Below are 24,431 nucleotides of genomic sequence, written 5' to 3'. Positions count from 1 at the left end.
CTGGAGCAAGAGGACAAAGGACTACAGGAGAGAAGTCTCTAAAACCTCTTAAATGAAATAAAGTATAAAATATAAACTAAGACAGAAGAACACGATGTATTTAAGCATATTGAGAGTGTTTAATATATACTTTAAGGCAGGGTTTGGTGAAGCATTAGTGATGGGTACAGAGAAAGCAAAGCAAACAGAAAAACAAGCCAATTATTAATTCTAGAAACAAATTAACAGTGGGCTATCTTATGGCTCTACTGTGAAAAAGGCTAATTAACATAATCATGAAAAAATCAATGCAAAGTATACATTAACCAACATCTGAAATAGCTGCCTGCCTGTACTATGAGAATGTGATGGGCCCTGGGTATAAAGCACAATGTCTTAGAGGAAGTCAAGAGATAATGCCTCAAATTTAAAAACTGAAAGAGAAGTATATAAGTATCTTGTATATTTAGATATGCAGATCTGTGTACCAAAAAGAAACATCTAAGGGTTAAAAGTGGTTCCACATTAAAAGCAGAATAGGAGAAAAAGAAGGACACTGTTGCCTTGTGGTACTAATTTGCTTTTTAAACCATATATATTTTTGTTTTGATAAAAATAAAATAATTTTTTAAAGTTTATATGGTAAGGCTATAAGAAAGACAGTCTCAACCTACTGAAACTTTTTTTCTGCTACCTTTTTAAAAGTAATTCAGAAATATTTATTATAATAAAACATATACTGATCCTCTGACTCAGCAATCTTATTCTGTCTGGTAAATTATCATAAATAAATGAAAACACTCATACTTATGTATATATGTACAAGGTTGTTTATTTTATCGGAAAGTGCACGATATTTGTTTATTTCACCAAAAAGTTTGTGGTGACAAAACTCTGGAAATAATATAACTGTACTTCAACAGGGGAACAAACAAATTATAGCATATTCACACTATGGTACAGGTATGCACTTATGGAAAAGTATAACATAGATCTGAATTTATGTGCATGGAGATATGTCCATAATACACTTTAAAATAATAGAAACAAGTTGCTTAAGAATGTGTACTGTACAGTTTAAAGCCAGTCTTATAAATCAATTCAACTCACACATTTTATGTTAGTTTATACAAAGAAAAGGATGTAAAAGGATGCAAACTATTTCCGAGGGAGTAGACTTTGAGAGGGCTAAAGGGAGAGAGACTATCTTTCTACATGTCTCTATTTTTTTCATTGTCAAAATAAGTAAACATTACTTCTATAATTTAAATAAATCTAAACTAAAAACATGCAGCTGCTTCCTCCGTGTTTCTTTAAGGGACTCTGGGAAGGAGATGTCAGCTAACATCAACACACCAGTGTTCAAGTGTGGACAGTGGAAGCGGTGATTGTGATCAATGGTTTTAGAAAACACTTCCAGGCATATTGCTATTATGCCACAGGTCATTCCCCAGGAGTTCCCGGGGGGGACAAGCCCAGGCACAGGGAAGAGAAACTCAGAAGAGGAGACAGAAAACTGTATTTGAACCAGATCCTTCAAAACATTTACTGGCACTTTTGTTAACCTTTTTTGAATAATTTCTCTAATCTGCATCATTATATTATCTAATTTTCCTGGAAATTACTATATCCTATTAAGATCTCATCAATTAAAAAAAATAAGAACATAGGTTTTTAAAAAAAAATCAGTCCCAATCAACCTCCCCAGATAATCATGTGACATGCCCCGCTGCCCACCCTAGCAGCCTTTGCAGAACTCCACCTGAATGTATCCATGTGGGCAAGCCCAGGTGAGACCAGCAGAACTGCCCAGCCCATTCACTGAACCATGAGAAATTATAAATTGTTGCTTTAACCTACTGAGTTTAGGGGAGGTCATATGCAGCACTACAGTGAAATGAAATGACACCCAAGCTCTTTTCCTCAGCAACTCTTGAGAGAAACTAACACAAATTTATTTTTATATTTTTGTAGCTTGTGACAATTTGCTACACATGTGATACCCAATTTATCATAGGATCCAAATCTAGGACAAGGAAGGCCACAGTATAATCATGGTCTAATCAACTACACTGGATAATTTCAAAAGATGTTTCAGTAAATAATGGAAGGTGATTTGGGAAGTCATCAACCCAGTATACAGTCTCCAGATGAGAATCTCTAAAGGTTTCTGATGGATTAAAAACCTTGAGGGACTTCCCTGGTGGTCCAGTGGGTAAGACTCTACGCTCCCACTGCAGGGGGCCTGGGCTCAATCCCTGGTCGAGGAACTAGATCCCACATGCATGCCGCAACTAAGAAGTTCGCACGTCGCAGCAAAGATCCTGCATGCCACAACTAAGACCCAGCACAGCCAAAATAAATATAAATAAATAAGTAAACAAATATTAAAACAAAAAACCTTGCTTAGGTCATACTTAGTATTAAAACTCAGGGCTACAGTTTAAATACATTTTCTAAAAAATATCCTCAGGAGACATGGAAAACAGCAGAACAATATAAACAACATAATATGACCCATATGAGGTGAAAGAATCTGAGATTAGGTACAACCTATAACATCACTGAGACAAAACTCACCCCCAAAGCAGGAGCCCATCCACAGCACCGTGTAGATGGGCATGCTCCATTCATTCATAAAGAGGTCACTACTTCACAAAACAGCCGATTGTATACTGAACAGGACCTATTTTGAACAATTCTTTATTATATTAATCAAATTCTGACTCACTGATACCTCCACCAATAATTTCCATCTGTGGGTTAAATAATAAATTTACCATTTCCTCCAAATAACTTTTGAGATACTATCTATTTCTTTGGAACCAAAATAATTTCAATTATTTAGATCTTTCAAGTCTGTTTTCTAAAATTTAATAAATGCTAATATTCTTTCCTGAAAGTTTCTCTCATACTTTCACTTAAATATGCCAGGAGGTTTCCCAGTACTATAGATATGCCTAAAATTGATAACAGTGAGTTTATTACTTCATATCTCCTGCCTTCTGCATTTCCATATTATGATTTTTCAGACATTGTTTTGCCATCTTCACTCTCTCATATCTATGTAACTTGTGTTTTCTATACACATGCATGGTCTTTTCATTTCTTTCCTAAAATTTTAGCAAATATACAGCTATTCCTTCCTCTTTGTATATGCTGTGCTAAATGCAACATTAAAAAAAAATGAGAAATCCTCCCATGAATACAAAAGCATAAATAAAATTACTGAGAAATGGTTTTAGTTTTTGGTTTTAACTGAAGCTAACGTACTTACCTCAATTTTCTCATCTGGATCACAAATTTGAAATAGCTATAAAAGAATCAGTGCACACTATCATGCACAAGGGACTGACAGACAAATGCTCTGCTGGTTCTTTCTGCCAAGACCCTACTCATCATCCTCAACCACTCCACCAGAACCACCGAACTCCACCAGGTAAACAATAGAAATGCTTGAACCACAAAGGAAAAAACTTCATCAAACCCTATTTGTCATTATTTTTCCTCTATGACAAATCAAAATTGAAAATTAAAAACATAATATTATCTTGCAGATCTTTGTACCTATACCAACTTGCACTGTGTAAGGTGCTTTTTTATTATCTGAAAATGCAGCTTCTAAACTGTTATCTCATGAGACTAGGACACATTTTAGCACTAATTAATCCTTAGACTCTCATTTACTCATTTATTCACTCATTGGTATATAGCACAAAGCACTGTCCTAGGTGCTGGGAGTAAACCAGTGGGAATAAATGTAACAGAATTCCCTGCCCTCATGGGGATGACATTCTACAGGAGCTCACAATCTACTGGATAGGCTAACAGGTTATTTTGTTCTTCACTGGCCTAATTAATGTGTAGTATCTATTTTTAATTAAGCTTTAGCAATAGAGATGTTTTTACTGAATGTTAATGATATTTACCCCATATGAAAGTTAATGACTTAATATTACTGTCTTTTTTCCTTTTGAGAACAATCACTTAGAAAACTTTTTATACATATTACATAAATGTTTCTGCCAGACAATACTTCAGTTAAGAAAATATCCTTTTATTCTAAAAGTCCTTTTATTTAGTTTTGTTTTAAAATAAGAAATTGATGTAAAACTTTATCAAATACCATTCAAGTATTATTTGAGAGGTCATATGACTTTTCTTACTTTATCAATTTGTATAATGTACCAACATACACCTAATGGTAGTCCCAAAAAGGAGAAGAAAGAATATTTGAAGAAATAATGATTGAAAGATATTCCATGAAAACAGAAACCAAAGAGAGCAGGGGTGGCTATACTAGTATCAGACAAAACAGACTTTAAGACAAAACTTGTTACAAAGCAAAGAATATCATATATTGATAAAAGGGTCAATCAGTCAAGAAGATTTAACAATTATTTAACATATACACACCTAACAACAGACCCCAAATACATGAATCAAACATTGACATAACTGAGGGTATAGAGTTCTACAATAATAGTTGGAGACTCTTAATACTTCACTGTCAATAATGGATAGAACAACTAAACAGATCAATAAGAAAACAGAGTACTTGAACAACACTATAAACCAATTAGATCTAATAGACATATAGAGAAAAATACACAGAATAACAGCCATACATATTCTTCTTCCAAGTGCACATGGCACAATCTCTAGTATAGACCATATGTCAGACCACAAAATAAGTCTCAATAAGTTTTAAAAAAATTTAAATCATAACAGTATCTTCTCTGGCCACAATGGAATGAATTGGAAAGAAAAAGAAAAAGAAAAACCAGAAAATTCACAAACATGAGAAAATTAAACAACACACTCTTAAACAACCAATGGGTGAAAGAAGAAATCCCAAAGGAAATAAGAAAATATCTTGAGACAAATGAAAATGAAAACACAACATACCAAAATTTATAGGACACAGCAAAAGTGGTGCTCAGATGGGAATTTATAATTGTAAAGCCCACATTAAAAAGCAAGAAACATCTTATACCAATAACTGATCTTTATACCTTAAAGAAGTAGAAAAAGAAGAGCAAACTAAACTCAACCTAGCAGAAGGAAGTAAATCATAAATATTAGAACAGAGATAAGTGAAATAGAAGATACAAATGTAATAGAGAAAATCAACAAAACCAAAAGTTGATTCTTAAGAAAGATTTTAAAAATCAACAAGCCTTTATCTAGATTAACTAAGAAAAAAAGGAAAAGACTCAAATTACTAAAATCAGAAATGTAATCAAGTCTGTAATCTACAAACTTTACAGAAATGTTTTTAAAAGGGATTATAAGAGAATATTACGAATATTTAATGCCAATAAACTGGACAACCTAGATGAAATGGAAAAATTCCTAGAAACAAACTACCAAAAGCTACTCAAGAATAAACAAAAGATTTATAATAAGTAAAGACACAGAATCAATGATCAACAACCTCACAACAAAGTCAAGCACAGGACAAGGTGGCTTCATTGGTGAATTCTACCAAACATTTAAAGAAGAACTGACACCAATTCTTCTCAAACACTTCCAAAAAAACAGAACAGGAGGAAATACATATAAACTCATTCTATAAAGTCAGCATTGCCCTGACACAAAAGACAAAGATATGACAAGAAAACTACATACCAATATCTCTTCTGAATACAGATGAAAAAATCCTCAACAAAATAGTAGCAAATCAAATTCAGCAGCATACTAAAAGGATTATGGAAACATGAAAGACCTGAATAGCCAAAGCAATCCTGAGGAAGAAAATCGAGCTGGAGGAATCAGGCTCCAGGACTTCAGACTATACTACAAAGCTACAGTATCAACACAGTATGGTACTGGTACAGAAACAGAAATATAGATCAATGCAACAGGATAGAAAGCCCAGAAATAAACCCACGCTCCTATGGTAAATTAATCTACAACAAAGGAGGCAAGAACATACAGTGGAGAAAGACAGTCTCTTTAATAAGTGTGCTGGGAACACTGGAAAGCTACATGTAAATGAATGAAATTAGAATATTCTCTAAAACACAAATAAACTCAAAATGGATTAAAGCCCTAAATGTGAGGCTGGATACTATAAAACTCTTAGATGAAAACATAGGAAGAACACTCTTTGACATAAATCGCAGCAATATCTTTTTGGATCCACCTCCTACAGTAATGAAAATAAAAACAAAAATAAACAAATGGGATCTAATTCAACTTAAAAGCTTTTGCACAGCAAAGGAAAACATAAAGAAAACAAAAAGACAACCCACAGAATGGGAGAATATATTTGCAAACGGAGCTACCGACAAGGGATTAATCTCCAAAATATACAAACAGCTCATGCAGTTCAACATCAAAAAAAAAAATAACCCAATCAAAAAATGGGCAGAAGATCTAAATAAACATTTTCCCAAAGAAGACACACAGGTGGCCAAAAAGCCCATGAAAAGATGCTCAACATCGCTAATTATTAGAGAAATGCAAATCAAAACTACAATGAGGTTATCACCTCACACTGCTCAGAATGGCCATCAACAAAAAGTCTACAAACAATAAATGCTGGAGAGAGTGTAGAGAAAAGGGAACCCTCCTACGCTGTTGGTGGGAATGTAAATTGGTACAACCACTATGGAGAACAGTATGGATGTTCCTTAAAAAACTAAAAATAGAGCTACCATATGATCCAGCATTCCCACTCCTGGGCATATATCCACAGAAAACCATAATTCGAAAAGATACATGTACCCCAATGTTCATAGCAGTACTATTTACAATAGCCAAGACATGGAAGCAACCTAAGTGTCCATCGACAGAGAAAAGGATAAAGAAGATGTGGTACATATATACAATGGAATATTACTCAGCCATAAAAAAGAATGGAATAATGCCATTTGCAGCAACATGGATGGACCTAGAGATGATCATACTAAATGGAGTAAGTCAGACAGAGAAAGACAAAGATCATATGATATCACTTATATGTGGAATCTAAAAGGATGATACAAATGAACTATTTACAAAACAGAAACAGACTCACAGACTTGGAAAACAAACTTATGGTTACCAAAGGGGAAAGGTCGGGGGAGGGATAATTAGGAGTTTGGGATTAACATATACACACTACTATATATAAAACAGATAATCAACAAGGACCTACTGTATAGCACAGGGAACTCTACTCAATATTCTGTAATAACCTATACAGGAAAAGAATCTGAAAAAGAATGGATATATGTATATATATAACTGAATCACTTTGCTGTACATCTGAAACTAACACAACACTGTAAATCAACTATACCCTATATAAAATAAAAATCAAATTAAAAAAAGTATTTATAAGCTGTTCCCATGCAATAAAAACTAAAACTAATAAGTGAACTCATAAAAAAAAAGGATTAAACATCATGACCAAGTGGGATTTATCCATGAATGCAAAAGTTATTTAACATAAGAAAATAATCGGTGTAATAATTATGTTAATATAATCAATTTTAAAATGCATGATTATTTTGATTGATGGAGAAAGACTTTTGACAAAATTCAACATTCTGTCATAATAAAAGCTCCCAATAAACTAGGAGTAGAAGGGAACGTCTTCAATATGATAGAAGACATTTATGAAAACCTCACAGCTAACATCATGTAGATCGGTAAAATAATAAAATTTTCCCCTTAAGATGAGGAACAAGAAAGGATGCCTGTTTTCATCACTTCTATTCAATACTATTAAAATTTCTATCCAGACCAAGTAGGCAAGAAAAAGAAATAAACAGCATTCAAATTGGAAAAGGAAAAGGAAAACTATCTCTACTTGCAGACGGCATGAACTTATATGTAGAACAGCCTGAAGAATCCACAAAAACATGGTTGCAGCTAATAACAAGCTCAGCAAAGTGGCAGGATATAAGATCAATACTTGAAAATCAGTTGTATTTCTAAACACTACCAGTGAACAATTGGAAAAAGAAAATAAGAAACAATTCCGTTTACAATAGCATACAAAAGAATAAAATACTTAGGTATAAACTTAACCAAGAAGGTGCTAGTCTAGTACACTGAGAAGTACAAAACACTGTTCAAAGAAATTAAAGAAGACAAATAAATGTAAAGGCATCCCATGTTCATGAATTGGAATCCTTAACAATGTTGAGATCACAATAATCCCAAAATGATCTATTAACAGAATGTATTTCCTATTAAAATCTTGATGACCTTTTTTAGCAGAAATGGAAAAGCTGATCCTAAAAATCATATGGAATTGCAAAGGACCCTGGATAGCCTAAATAATGTTGAGAAAGAAAAACAAAGGTCACACTTTCCAATTTTAAAACTCATTATAAAGCTTCTGTAATAAAAATAATGTGGTACTTATATAAGGATAGGCATATGGAATAGTGAAATAGAACTGAGAGTCTAGAAATAAATACATTCACTGCCAACTGCTTTTCAACAAGGGTGCCAAGACCACCATTTAATGAGTAAAAAATAGTATTTTCAATAAATGACGCTGTCCAACAAATGGACAACTCAATATCCCCATATAAAAGAATGAATTTAGACCCCTACCTTACATCATAAACAGAAACTAACTCAAAATGAATCAAAGACCTAAATTTAAGAACTAAAACTATGAAACTCTTAGAAGAAAACATAGGGGTAAATCTTTACGGTCTTGGATTAGGCAAGGGTTGACACCAAAAGCACAAGAAAAAAAAAAGAGAGACAAATAGTTAAATTGGGCTTCATCAAAATTAATAACTTGCATATCAAAGAATACTATCAAGAAAGTGAAAAGACAATCTACAGAATGAGAGAAAATATCTGTAAATCATATATCTGATAAGGGTGTAGGATCAGAATATATAAAGAACTCTTGAAACTCAAGGAAAAAAAGAGTAACAACTTACTTTAAAAAATGAACCAAGGACCTGAATAGATATTTCTCCAAAGAAGAGATACATATGGCCAAGAAGAACATGAAAAGATGCTCAACATCATTAGTTATCACAGAAATGCAAATCAAAACAATGAGATAGCACTTCACACCCATTTGGATGGTATTTTTGTTATAAATAGAAAAAAACAAATGTTGGTGAGAATGTGAGGAAACAAAACCTCTTACATTGCTGGTGAGAATGTAAAATAGTACAGCCTTCATAAAAAACAACTGGCAGTTCTCCCAAATGTTTAAACATACAACATGACCCAGCAATTCTACTTCAAGGTATATACTCAAAATAATGGATAATGAGTGTTCAAACAGTTACTTGAGGATGAATGTTTATAGCAGCATGATTCATGATAGCAAAATGTAGAAACAACCAAAATACCCTACAATAGATGGATGGATAAACAAAATGTGGTATATCTATACAATGGAACGTTACTCAGCCACAAAAAAGGAATGAAGTTCTGATACCTGCTGCAATGGGAATGAACCGTGAAAATATGAATATTAGGCTGGGTAAAATAAGCCAAACACAGAAAGATCACACATTATATGATTCTATTAATATGAAATAACCAAAATAGGTAAATTCACGAAACAGAAAGCAAGTTCCCAGGGGCTGGTGGGAGGTAGAAATGTTGAGTGACTGTTTATTTGTTATAGTTTCCTTTTCTGATGATGAAATGTTTTGGAACTAGAAAGAGGTTAGGGTAGCACAGTATTTTGAATGTATTAAATGCCACTGAACTGTACATTTTAAAATGGTTAATTATTGTTATGCTAATTTAACCCCAAAAAAAGCATTTTAGAGTGATTTGTTATGAAGACATCTGAACTAGAACATCTCTAAAACTTTTTTGCCTCTCCAAGGGCACAAAGTTATATTTGTATGTTTTATTTTAGAAGTTTCATTGTTTTTGTTTCCATCTTTAAGTCTATGACCCATCTCAGATTGATTTTCAGTATGAATTAAGGTAGGGATCAACTTGTGTGTATTTTCCATATGAATGTTCAATGTTGAAGGCATTTTCCTTTTCCTACTGTATTGCTTAGATGTCCTTGTGGAAAATCATTTGACCCCATACGTAGGTCTATTTTTAGACTCTTTATTAAATTCAATTGATCTATTTGTCCATCCTTTCACCAAAATCACACTGTCTTGATAACTGTAGTTCTATAAGACTTGAAGTCAGGTAGGGTAAATTCTCCAAACTACTTCATGTTTTTCAAGATTGCTTTAGATGATCATGGTTCTTTCCCTTTCCAAATCAATTTAAAATAATACTGTCAGTTTCCATGGGTCAAATACCTGTTAGATTTTGGACGGGGATTGTACTTATTTCAACAGGAGGTTGTTATTTATTTCTGTTCCTCCTTTCTTGCCTTTGTTTTGGGAGAATAAATCAAAAAATTGGGGGCATCCTATTTTAATAAATTTATTAACTTTTTATTTATGCTTTTTTGTGCTTCTTTTTAGTGGTGGTTTACATATTACAATATACAGCTTTAACTTACCATGGTCTATGTTCAAAAGATATTCTATTACTTCAGGAATAATTTATGTTTCAACAATATATTTCCCATCAATAACTCTGAATCCTATAATCTTATTGTCATGTATAAATATATCATCTCTACATATATTATTAAACATTCATGATACTTCGTTATTAATTTCCTTTAAAGAACTAACAGTCCAATGGAACCAGAGGTTGAGAGTAGGTCACCTGAACAGAAAAAGATATCAGATGCCAGCCCACCAATAACATTTTGTGGCTACATAGCATCCCATAAATTGCAAAGGCTCCGCAAAACCAAAGACCTTAAAGCATTCTACCCTCAAGGTGATGCGATCCAGGACTCAGCCCTTTAAAATAAGCCCCTAGGGTTATGGATTTATCATTGGGAGACGGGGAGAGAGACAGAAAGACATTTCCAAGGATAGAAAGGGAGATGTGAGACTGAGAACTGATTGATTTCATTTTTCATTTATTCCTTTACATTTTTTTCATTTAACACTTATTAATTGAGCCAGGAACTGTACTGGACATGACTGGGAATATGGTTGTGAACAACACATTTAAATTTTAAACTTGTAAATTTTTTTAAATGTTGGGACCAAATTTTATAAACCAAACTGGTGAAGCAGGATAATTTAGCTACAATCATAATTTTAAAAGAACATTTGTAGTTTGTAGTACTTCACATAATTCTCACAAGAACTTTGTGGTTGATACAATACTTTTTATGAGTACTACTATATAAATAAAGAAACTCAAGGAGTTAATTTCAGTCATTTTCACAAATGACCCAAACTCAGATTCCAGTTAGCACATAATGATTTTTCAAACAAAAATAAATATTTTCTACCTATTCCTTTTCCTGTTTAAATTAACATCAAACGTCTCACTCTGTAACAACCACAAGAAACTGATGTGTAAGAACAGCTTTCAAGCTCTCTTGTCTTCCAAGAATAACTGACTTGCTACAAGATCCTAAGTTACATGACATGTTTATGCGTATGTGGTGGTAACAGAGCACTGGAAAAACTTAGCGGCTAGAAAGGCAGTGGGAAAGGAGGAGAGGCATTGAGAGAGAAGGGGTACTTATCATCGTGGGAGAGAGTAAATATACACGCTCCAGTAATAAATGGGTAGGGCTTCAGAGAGATCCTGGGTGAAGGACTTTTTTTAATTTTGTTAAATGTTTTGAACAGAAATCTTCTTTGCTTTCCGTCTAAAATATTTAATTTGCTTTTATGTCCTTTATTAAATGTAGGGTTGGTATTGCTCTGGATGTGATAAAACACTGCAACTATTCATGAGAGGCAAGGGACCTGCTCCACACAGTTTACATTCTTAAAAGAATATTATACTCAAAAAATCTAAATCAATTACATATGCTTGAGAATATGAGTGAGTAGCTATATATAAATAAAGCTCAATGTTAATGCTGAAACAAATGTGAAATTCATTAGAATAGCCAGAATATCCCATAAAAAAATTTGGCTTCAGTTCTTACCTTTTCTTCATTTTACTAACACACACTTACATACATTAAGTAATATCTGAATGACAAACTTCCTTACATGATTTTGATTCTGGTGATGGTGGAGAAATATTAGACACAGCAAGGTCGCTTTTTGACTTTTTAGGCTTCTTTGCATTTAACTGCCAGGGTTTATCATAGTTTCTGAATTCCTTTCTTGTTCCTTTATGTTCTGTTAAAACAAAAAAAAATACATATAAAAATAGTAGTGATTTCATGATTGGTCAGAAACTAAATCCATGAAGTAATTAGATATACCTGGCAAAAGCTATGTCACCTCATATCAAAATAATGCAAATGTCCCAAAGTATTACTTGCTTTATTTCTCCTGTAAATTTGAGTTTTGAATTTGATATGAATTAGCTTATATATTAATATGGTTAAGATCATGTTAAACTGTGAAATTATTCAAAAGTCTTTTTAAGGCACAGATTACTTAAAATAACACTCTATAAATGGATGTCATGGAATAAAGCCTTGTATTCTGTTGTAAATAAAAACAGCTAAATGTTTAAGTAAATTTTACTCATTTGATGCTACCTTATCTGTATTCACTATGGCACATAAAACCACTGGTGCTCACCTACACGTCCTCCATAGTATCCCTCATTTTTTCCACTGTTCTGTTCAAGAAAGAGTGTTCAACCACCTTTACTGAAAGCTGTAGTTCCCCTTCAAAGGTGGTCAGTGTCATACCAACTTCCAAATGAAATGATCTTTCCAGGAGTTCATCTCTCTTAACTTCTTTGTATTCCATATTTTTAGACAGACTTATATTGTGGAATTTTTTCTTCTCTTATTCTCAGGGCATTACATTCTCCTCATCCCCATATCACCTATCTAACTGTTCCTTCTCTGTCTTATTCATGCTTCTTTATCTTTCATCTGTATGACATTCCTTAGTTTCCTTCTGCCTTCTTGTTTAAATTTAAACAGCTTCAAATCATCCCAGCTCTATGGATGACTCATAAATCTTTCTCTGACTACCCACTTATAAATACCAAGTAGACATTATGAATTATTATAGGGATTCCTCAAATTTTCATGTTAAGTTTGTACTTAATGAGCTGTTATCCAATTTTTCTACTTCCAACATCCCATTAAATACCAAAAGAGGCATAAATATTCTAAAACACTAGGAACAGAAATATTGGTCTATATTCTGCCAGAACCCAGGAAGTATTTCCATAGATAGAATTAAGACCAAAAATCAGCATATCAGAAAGAGACTGAAAAATTTCTAGACATCCACAATGCTTGCCCTTACCTCAGATTCATCTCCTTATATTGTTTCACAGTCTATCAGAATTTGTCATTTTACATACAAACTAGAACCGTACTTTCTTCTAGTGCAACATAGCTAAAAGAATAAAGAATCATGGACACAAAACATAGTATCTCATGATACAAAGAAAAACTAAAAGGAGCCAGAAACAATGATATATTGGATTTTGTGGCTTTTTAAATGCTCCACTATTGGAAAGAAAAAGAAATCCACATTAATTTAAATATTCCAGCAATGATACTGTTCTTATTTAGTCGGTGAAAAAGAGATGAGAGACAGAAAGTCACTTGTCAGTCTAGCAGAGACCTACAGGATTTGACTGATACTGGAAATTTTAGTAGCAACCATGATTTCACCTGTCTCCCCCAAATTTTTGAAAACTAAATGGTTCCAAGTTATATGGTGAGCAAACAAAAAAGAAGAGTCTACCTACACTATTTATTGACAAACCTGAAACTAGACAGAACACTCCTCATTTAAATTCAAACAAACAGAAAATAAATATCATTTTAAGAAGGAAGATTCAATATAAAAAACAAAAATAGATCATTCAAAATACAGAGGAAATTCACAGTTTGGGGAAAGATTTAGTATGAAAAAACCTTTAAATTTTAGAACGTGGCTATTTTATCTTCTTAATAAAAATAAAAGAAAATAGACTCTGTGAAGCAAAAAGAAATGAGAAAAGAGATAAAACTATAAAAATATAACTGCTAAGAGAAATTAAAGAAGATAAGGAAACACTGACAGGAAGCTAAAATGCAATACATACCAACATTTAAATCTGTGTACAAAGCCAGAAAGAGAAAATCAATACTACAGAAAACTGAATCAGTGACACAGAGAACATGCTTGACAAACCTCCCTAGAGTTATCAATAAAGTAAAGAAAACTCAATTTATACATAGTTGATTTTCTTGAAGAAGAAATCAAAACAAACACAACAGAAACACTAAGTACACAAGAAGAAACTGTTCTAGGCTGAAGACCTGGGTTTGCTAATTGAAAGGATTCACTGAATAAAATGAAAAATTAAAGAAAAAAGACAAACATCTAGATGTAGTCCCAGTAAAACTTTGGAATATCAGAAATAAAGAAAAAACAAATCCCATAAGTATTTAATAACAGAATATCGAAAAATGAGTAAAAACAAGGCTGCTTTCAATTTTCTCCTAGACATTAAATGACAGACTTCTGAGAAGATGTTATGTCCCAAGATGCTGGATACATTTAAAAACAAAAAGAGGGCACCTTCAGATACTTTCAAAAAGTACTGACCTATATATTTTGACGACTGAGACATTTTCTAACTAATTAGAAAAAGCACCCAAAGAAATAATTCAAAATTACAGTTACAGTTTAAACTGGCATTATTTACTGTCACCCGAATTATAACTTCACAGTTAACATTCACCTCCCAGAATCAGTCTATGCTTTCCTTCTCCCTCCCGCCATACCCTTCCCTCTAAAATCTTTCCTCTTCACCTTCTGGGGCCTACGTTCCACGGTAAACAAACAGCCCTCTATCTTCAAATCCCCTCCTTCAAGTCAGAAGAGCCACTCATTCTCTCCACAAGGGGCACTCCCTCCTCTGCAGTTTCCTGGAATGGAGGGTGTTCATTCCCCCACGTGTCACCTGCCACAGACTGCGTTTTTCTGGTCCATCCACGTTCAGCTGAAAGTCTCTCCTCTCTTGTGGTAAGTGCTGCCTGTCTCTACCGCTCACCCCTCTTCATTACTGCATCCTGATTACTGCCGCAGCCCTATTCGAGACACTGGCACCATCACCCTTGACCTTTTTTTTTTTTTTTTTTTTTTTTGCTATACGCGGGCCTCTCACCACTGTGGCCTCTTCCGTTGCAGAGCACAGGCTCTGGATGCGCAGGCTCAGCGGCCATGGCTCACGGGCCCAGCTGCTCCACGGCATGTGGGATCTTCCCGGACCGGGGCACGAACCCGTGTCCCCTGCATCGGCAGGCGGACTCTCAACCACTGCGCCACCAGGGAAGCCCATCCTTGACCTTTTAACAGCGAGCATGAAACTCTGGTGACCTCTTGATCCTTAAACAAACCATGCCCTGAACCTCATACTTCACTGCCCTCCTCAACTCTAAAGAGCTTCACTTCCCTGGACATCAGACACCCCCGAACTCAGGGCACCCACAGGATGTTCCCATCATCTGGAATCGTTCCACCTCAAAAGTCTTGATCCCAAATACCACAATTTCCCTGTGCTTCTCCATCTTTCATGTTTTCACCACACCCCCCTTCACAGGCCTCTCAAAGGGTTTTAGCTCTCTGACTAGCTTTTTGCGAGACCATTTTTTTTTTTTTTTAAAGAAGACGTTGGGGGTAGGAGTTTATTAATTTATTTATTTATTTTTGCTGTGTTGGGTCTTCGTTTCTGTGCGAGGGCTTTCTCTAGTTGTGGTGAGTGGGGGCCACTCTTCATCGCGGTGCGCCGGCCTCTCACTGTCGCGGCCTCTCTTGTTGCGGAGCACAGGCTCCAGACGCGCAGGCTCAGTAGTTGTGGCTCATGGGCCTAGCCGCTCCGCGGCATGTGGGATCCTCCCAGACCAGGGCTCGAACCCGTGTCCCCTGCATTGGCAGGCAGATTCTCAACCACTGCGCCACCAGGGAAGCCCTGACTAGCTTTTTATGTCTACACTGTTTCCTTGTTCCCTACCCTCTCATACCGGACCATGTGCTTCGATCACTTGCACAGTTTACCCACAAATACCCTCAGCTCCTTCGCAGAACTGCTCTTCCACCCTCCGTCCTCACTAGGGCACGACCACAGTTGTCATCAGTCTCTCAAAAGGCTCTTCTGTCCCTCCTCCCAGCACTTCTGGGCACTGGGGGGAAAAATCACAATCTTGCCCATGGTTTCCATGAGTAATTCATGCCTTGAACTTCAGAGAAGCCCCAGAACCGCTTTAGTCTTCTTTATTTCCCTTTGCCAACTCTTCCTTTCTTCCCCATGGTGACTTTTCACAATTAATATCATTCACTTCCATCTCCCCTATTCAATCCCCAAACCTCTTGCCCTCAGCAGACAACCTCACTTCCTAATAAACAGGCAGAATTTAAGGCAAAAGATATCATCTCACCCTTGCCTTCTCCTAGTCCATCTCCTATTCTAAATTTGAACACAACTACTCCCATTCTCCCACTCACATGGTTTTATTGTGTACAGTCCTGAATGCCATACCTGCGACTCCTGCCTTAACCCATTCCCAGAGTTTTAGACTCATATCCAACAGCCTGCTGGAATTATCTACTAAGATACCCCACAAGAAATTCAAATTCATCCAAAGGAACTGGACTTATTATGGGTCTTCATAAATTTAGTCCTGTGTTCCCATCTTGCTTTATTAAACAAGCACTTATGCCATTACCCTAGTAAACTGGAAGTTATAATAATCTCCTTCCCTCTCCAAGCAATGAGTCATTAAGTACTTGTGCTAGTCAGAATTCTAAAGTGATCCCCCCTGACATCTGTCCCGTGATGTTATGCCCTAAATAATTCCCTCCCCTTGAGCGTAGACAGGACCTTTGTCTTGCACCAAACTAACAGAATATGGCAAAGGTAATGGGATATCAATGCCATGATTACATTGTATTATATAAGATTCCATCTTAGTAAACTTGAATGAAAGAAATTCCCTGACTTGTTCAAGAAATAAGCTGCCAGGATGCAAGAGTCATGTGGCAAAGAACTGTGGGCTGTACCTATTTGCTGAGAACAGCCCCTGGCTGAGATCCAGGAAGAAAACAGGGACCTCAGTCATACAGCTGCGAGGAAATTAATTCTGCCGACAACCTGAATGAGCTTGGAAACAGATTCTATTCCAGCCTCCAACACCTTGATTTGCAGCTTTGCAGATTCAACAGAAGATTTAGTTAAACCCTGCACAGACCTCTGACCTGTGAAAAATGTGAGATATTAAATGTCTGCTGATTAAAGCTACAGAATTTAATACACTACTGTCTCTTCAGATATGATAATTTATAAATATGGGCTCATATCAGCTTCAATGAGCTCACAGATGTTTATCTGGTCCACCTTCAGAAGAATGGTGCCTTCTTTGCAGCTACAAACCAGAGCCTATGCCTAAAAGCCACCCTACGAAGAATCTAACAATAAGACAGTGAGGCCAAGAAAAGCCAAGAGTCCCCTCTTTTGTATGCCAAAAGCTCATATTCTAGTTTCCTGTATGCAGCAGAGAACTTCTGTATGGATAACTAACACCAGAGTTGTCTACATTCTTCAGAGGATACCCTATTCGCTACCCACTTTAGGCACCAACGTGAGAATACAGCCAAAGAAAACCAAAATCCTTTCATGGGATCCCATAGAGCATGAAGAGAAGAGAAGCGATGGTGTTATCCCCAGGAGCATCTGGAATCCTGTCAGTCAGATACCATGGGAGTCAGGTGAGGAGTCAGCTACGCAAGCAACAGGTCTGGGGGGAGTGGGGATTTGGGTTTGGAAGTAAATACTAATTCCAAACTAACAGACCAGGGTGTAAAAGAAATAAGCTGTCGGACACACATTTTATAAATAAAAATCAAAGTCACGTCTACCCAATTATATCACCAGTGCTTATTGGGGAGGTAAGGCTATTGAATACTTGGTAAGGCTGGTTCCCCAATAGAGTGAATAAAGCTTCCTCAGGTTGAACTTACTACATAAGGTAAAATTAGAACTGAGGGGGGCTTCCCTGGTGGCGCAGTGGTTGAGAGTCCGCCTGCCGATGCAGGGGACACGGGTTCGTGCCCCGGTCTGGGAAGACCCCACATGCCGCGGAGCGGCTGGGCCCGTGAGCCATGGCCGCTGAGCCTGCGCGTCCGGAGCCTGTGCTCCACAACAGGAGAGGCCACAACAGTGAGAGCCCCGCGTACCGCAAAAAAAAAAAAAAAAAAAAAAAAGAACTGAGGGAATCAGAGAGTAATTATCCATTTGGGCTACAAAAAAGGTAACTGTAGAAATCTACTGTTTATCTTTCTACACAGATGAGCTCCATAAGCACTTAATTCAAATTCTTCATAAAAAGATAAGAAGTTTAAAATAATTAGTTTTCATTCATATGAAACGAAAGCTTTTCATGCAAATCTGAATCTTATTTCTATTCAGATTGAATACAAAGATGCCCATATTTTGAAGCTAATACATAACAATATATTCAAATTCAAGAATATTTTTTGACAAATTTTAGCATACAGATGAAGTCTCCGATGAATACATGAAACCCTAGGCAACCACCTAGATTTACTCATTATAAAGAGAAAGACTTTCGTAAATTTTAGTTTAAATGTATTAACATTAACTGCAAAATATATTTTTCATTTACCTAATGTTTCACTTTCTGCCCAGAGAGCTGCAGATCCAGATAAAGTTCTTTGAAGGTGTCCACGGTTTTCTTGTTTAGACTGAAGATGGTCAATGAGAAATGGGATTGGCTGATCAGGTGTCTCAGTAATTAACTTGGTCATTAATTCCTGAAGGCAAAGTAAAGCGTATGTTTACATCTAATAATAACAGCAAACACGTATATATAACTTATTACTGCCAAGCACTACAACTAATTTAATCCTCATCATAATCTTTTCAGGCAAGCACAAGTTATTGCCCAAATCTTGAGGAAACTGAAGTGCAGAGAAGTAAACTGTGTTACACAGCTAATACATGGCAAAGGCAAGATATATTTATTTTTATTATTATATTTGTCCAAAAACATACTAGAACTTTATTCTGAAAAGAATTTTCAACTTCAGATTACTATTTTGAGAGATGCCATTATATATTAACTTTTCAATAAACCTCACCATATGCCTTATATACCAATATCATTTTTCTTTCTTAACTATATATAAATATCCCTAAATGAAGAAAATGTTGTTGGAATGAAAGAAACAAGTAACAAGTCACAGCTTCACAGAAACCAAAAAATGTCTTCAACTGGTTCCCCATCAGAAGTTCCTTTTTCCAAAAGCCCTGATAGGTATTCATTCTTTCTTGTTCTTGTACTTTCTTTCTTTTTTTTAACGAGTGAAGCAATGGAGAGTCCCATTTTTAGACAGCTCTAATGATGCTTTAAATTGGGGAGAAATCTGCTTAAGGGTAATATCTACACATTGTTTTTGCCAGTCAGGAACAGCAAGAGTAAGTGCCAATTTGTGGTCCATTAGAATCCCCAGACTGTGCTCTGATGAACAGCTGCCAAGCCAACTGAACATCACTTTGTGCTGTGCAACTGGGTTTGTGAACTTGCATGCACCACTTTAGATTCATATTAGTCACATTTCATCATGTTGGGTTTAGCCCAGAATTCTAGTCTGTCAGTTGTCATTTTAAGTTCAGATTCTGTGAGAGGCAGTGGTTCTAGTGATACACTGGGTATCAGGTATTAGGACTGCTAATGGAAGGGATACTGGAAATTCCCCAACCCATTGTCTTTTTTTGTTGGTGGCCTATTTCCTTTGCCTTGAATGCTCTTTTCCAGGATGTTCAGATGGCTGGCTTGTCATCATTCAGTCTCTAATGATATCTTCTTTAAAAAGCTTTACCCTAATGAATCTTCATAAGCTTTTATCACTTCTTTATCTTCTTCGCAGTATTTAGCACTCTCCAGAATCATCTCATTTAATATTTGCTCATCAGTCTGTGCCTGACTCTTCTCCCCCTGCTACTACAGCAGTAAGACCAAGGACCAGCCTGGTTTGATCTCTACTCTCTCCTTAGGGTCTAGATTCTACCTAGTTCATAGGTGGTGTTCAATGAATCAATGAATATTTGGTTTACTGACCCCAGGTAAATATTAGAAATTCAAATCCCTTATTGTCCTAATAAACAACAATTAAAACATCCATAGATTTCTTAGCCCAGCAAAACACACTCTTCTGAACTCCTACACAAGAAACTGCTGTCATATCTCAGGGATATTTGTTGACATTTATAATAGTCTAGAAACACATGGATTTATCTGAGTAGAGGCTAAATGGATTTTATAGATGACAAGATTCCAAGTTGATCTCAGAGACATGGATAAAATAATTCAAGGTATATCAAAAATGTGCAGACTGAACATAAAGTTGGAACTAAAAAGAGGAAAGGATTTCTACCATGAACACACTGTGAAGCAAAATATTTGTCAGACAAACATAAGACGTTTTTATATTCTAAAAAACAGTAAGCAAACAACCAGTTGGCAAAGGTCTCCTTCTGTTATTTAAAGTCTCAATTATTATGGTTATAACTTAAGAGGTCATTCCTCTACACGGTAGAGCAATGCAAAGTTCAATTAAAACCCAATTACAGGGCTTCCCTGGTGGCGCAGTGGTTGAGAGTCTGCCTGCCGATGCAGGGGACACGGGTTCATGCCCCGGTCCGGGAAGATCCCACATGCCGCGAAGCAGCTGGGTCCGTGAGCCATGGCCACTGAGCCTGCGCGTCCGGAGCCTGTGCTCCGCAACAGGAGAGGCCACAACAGTGAGAGGCCCGCGTACCGCAAAAAAAAAAAAAAAAAAAAAAAAAAAAAAAACCCAATTACACAGAAGTGGAACATAATTTAAAACATTTTAGATTTTGCTACTGTAGAAAAGATGCATTATATTCTATTTAAATTAACTGTACATTACAAAAGCTATGAGAAAATAGAGAGAAAAATAAATAGAAGGACCAACTAGATTACTCTCGTCACAGAAGGCCTGGGCACTCCGATAAAGCAAAATTAGGTCAGATAACAGGCCTTTAAAGCTAAAGCAATTTCTACCCTGAAATCTCTGAAGATCTCATGCACTTTTTTTTTTTTAACTTTTAAGTTAGATGGAAAGTTTCTGGGTTTTTTTCCTTTTAAAATAAACTGAAGTGTCCCTATATTGTCTTTAGGAGATGGACCATACAGTCATAATAGACCAAGTAGTCACTGTTAATTTTTTTTTAAATAGCATCCATCTAGTAGCTAGTTTTGGATACCTTTATATTCCATGAATGAACATGCGAGATTAAAGACACAGGACAAAAACCGTCATAAACAAAATGAAAAGCTAATGTTTGCAATAAGGTGTATTGGGTATCTTGGCTGATCAAGAGTCTAGTTCTAGATTATTGCATTTATAAGAGGAATTACCCTGCTTCTCACTCAATCCATGTATATCCACTGGCATTCAGACTTTAATGATTCTGAGGACTTAAACTCTTTCCCAGACGTGAACATTTTAAATCCTTAGATGTGCAAAGATGTTACTGGCAATAAAAAGACTGGTTTCCCCACTAGGACTGAGACACACAGAGATAGAACCGAGGGGCCCACAGACCGAGGAGATGAGAAAGGAGCCGCGCACCTTGAAGGTCAGGTGGAAGAGAGACACCCGACCGCAGAAGGTGGTCAGGGACCGGCCACCATAAGGAAAAGAGTATTCCAGAAGAGCGGGCCAGTGTCGGGGATGGAGGCCGAACGCCGTTAGAGAATGTTCTGTGCTTCCAGGGAGGGAGAGTGCGGCTCATTTACTATTCTTACCCTGAGCGTAAGAGTTGTGCCATGGAACTCCTGGGTGTCAGAGCCTGACCAACAGAGCGACGCTGCATCCGGCCTTCCCCTACTGGGCCGCCCGTCGCCCGCGCGGACGCCAGCCGGCGCGGCAACAACGCGCTCCACCGACGCCTCCCGCTCTGCCGGAAGGCGGCCCCGCGCAGGCGCACTCTGGGGCGCGGACTCCGGCGCAGAGGCGGGTCCGGGGAACCCCGACCGCCACTCCCGAGCCCTAGCGGTGCCCGAGCGCCTGAGAGCAGGCTCCCCAGCAAGGGTCCCTGGGGTGTCACCCTCTTCCTGCCCCAGAATGCAGTCGCCCCCGCAGCTGTCCCGAGGCAGATACACCGACGTGGCTTTTGGGCCGCTGCCCCAAGCCTGTCCCAGGACGCCGTCTGCAGAGCCCGGGAACCCTGCCACGGTCTGGATGGCGACCCCAGCGCCCCAGGAGCTGGCTGCAGTGTGCCAGGGTATCCCTGTATGTACTGAATCGTGTCTGGAGCCAGAAACCCCACCCTCCTGCCTTGCCCACACCAGAGACTTCAGCCTCGGACCCAATGAGGATGCTCCCCAGCTCGGAGGACCAGGAGGACCAGGGCCCGGGTCCCCGCCTGACAGTTCCGTGACGAGAGCCCTCCCCAGAGCTCAGGCCTTAGGCTCAGAGGCTGCCCTGAACTTTGGCAAGAAGGTTTGGAGGGTCCCCGCCTGAGCAGCTTCTACTAATACCCTTGCCTGTCAACCAGGAATCAGGCCTGTAGTATGGGTCGCCCTCCTCATTTGCTCCTTCGGTGGTTTTCAAGCTTTCCTTTAGCCAAGGATCCCTGGGAGGTTTTGGCTGTGGGCATAAATAACTTGCAACAATGGAAATGGCAATAGCACTCCTGTCCTGGAACAAAAACTTTGTGGAAATTTTAGGCCAAGGGCTTGGGAATTGATAAAATAAAGGTATTAATTTTAATGTGACCCTGTTTGCACTCAAAGGCTAGTTAAAGATGGGGCATTCAAGTTGCAAACAAAATATTTTAGCAGCTGTCCTCAACAGAGGATTTAACTCGTAGTTAATTGATATCAATAATATTACCGACGTAAGCGAGATGCAATAGAAGAAACAGGATAAGGCAGCAATTAGACACAGAGGCTTTGAATGAAATCTTATGGACACTTTTTCAAATCACTCATCTTCTACTTAGTAGCTGTATGACTTTGGGCAAGAAACTCAATCACTTTAACGTTCAATACTTCATCTACTAAATGTGGATGATAATAGTACCTACATGATACGGTTGCCAAGAGGATTAAGTAAGATAATGATCGCAAAGCATTCATAAAGTGCTTGGGATATATGTAGCCTATTGTGATGGGAGGCCTATAACATTTCTTTCTAAGGCTGGGAACTGTTTCCCAGAATCTTCTTTATATGATCTGGGTTAGAGTACAGAATCCCAATGTGAGGAATTCATAGAAGACTTAGAAAGTAAGAGAAGCAGAAGAAATTAATCTCTGGAGTTGATTGCAAGCAGATGTGATGGCAGATGAGGGATTCACATCAGCTTCCCAGCAAATTTGTGGAAACCTCCACTGCAGACTGGGATAGCTGTAGGAGTGGTACAAAAGTACTGGAGAACTGCAGCAGCTTCCAGGCAAGGAATTGAAAACCACTTGCTTTGGATATCCAGGTGGTGATTTTCAGGGTGGGCTCCTCCACCTTTGGCGACAGACAGCATTTCCCTGGCCGCTGTGCCCCAACCTTCTAACTCTCCATCATGCAAACTTATTTGTATTCAACCCTATATAACCCAGATATGGAGTTGCTTCTGTTTTCCTGACTAAACCCCCCTTAATGATCTACCCAAAGGTGGTGTTAGCTAATATTTTCAAGTTTATTATTGCTTTTATATATTTCTATATTATTTGTATATATTTATATGTTTATTATTACTACTGTTATTACCATTTTTGTCAGGTATTTTTATAGCATATGTTTTTGATAGACTATGTACATTGCATCTTTTTATTGGCTTTACTTTTTCTGATTATAAAACTAATTAATGCTCTCTTAATACAGTTTAGTATAAACTGCAGTCTTTAACTTCATGAATATTGAGACAGCCCCTGCATTGATATGTATCCTTTTTTGTTAATTATAATTTTGTTACCAATTCAAATATATTTATTTTTAAAACATAAATATATAGGAAGATAACATTATTTTTAAAAATTTTGAAAAAGAATCTAGGGAACATAAATCATTAATTACTGACTGCAAATTTGTATTATACATCATGTGAATACATGGAAGTTAGGGCTATTATAACCTTGTACTATATAGAGCATAGCCATAATTAATAAGTTGGAGAATGAATGCTAACTAGCAATAATGACTGTCGCAAAATACATTTTAATTTTAACATCCACTAGATAAAAGCAAAACCATGAGTGAGTTGGTAGCTCATCATAGTCATTTATTATTAAATAATGTGTGAGTAGTTAAGGGAATGAGTAATCAGGCAACAGTAGAAAACATTTTAATAGATTCTTTTCATCTGATGAAAGCTATGGACTCTCTTGGTTAAAAAACCAAAAACTACATGTATACACACAAACATCAAATCTTACATAATATTCCTGGGTGTTTACCCATCCATGGGCT

At 36.9% G+C, this 24,431-nt stretch overlaps 1 protein-coding gene across 1 annotated transcript in view; it reads right to left on the bottom strand.

Annotated features, from left to right (window-relative positions):
• The window catches only part of LOC307065742 (uncharacterized protein C8orf34 homolog), a gene marked incomplete at both ends in the record, with an annotated part of 318,281 nt that overhangs the window by 248,769 nt on the left and 45,081 nt on the right, over positions 1-24,431 (bottom strand). The window contains 2 exon segments of the mRNA XM_079722662.1: positions 12,006-12,137; positions 18,605-18,752. Of these exon segments, the coding sequence (XP_079578788.1) occupies positions 12,006-12,137; positions 18,605-18,752 (280 nt within the window).

Source organism: Hyperoodon ampullatus (assembly GCF_949752795.1).
Source record: "Hyperoodon ampullatus genome assembly, chromosome: 17".
Lineage (NCBI taxonomy): Eukaryota > Metazoa > Chordata > Mammalia > Artiodactyla > Ziphiidae > Hyperoodon > Hyperoodon ampullatus.
This window is presented reverse-complemented; position numbering and strand designations above follow the sequence as displayed.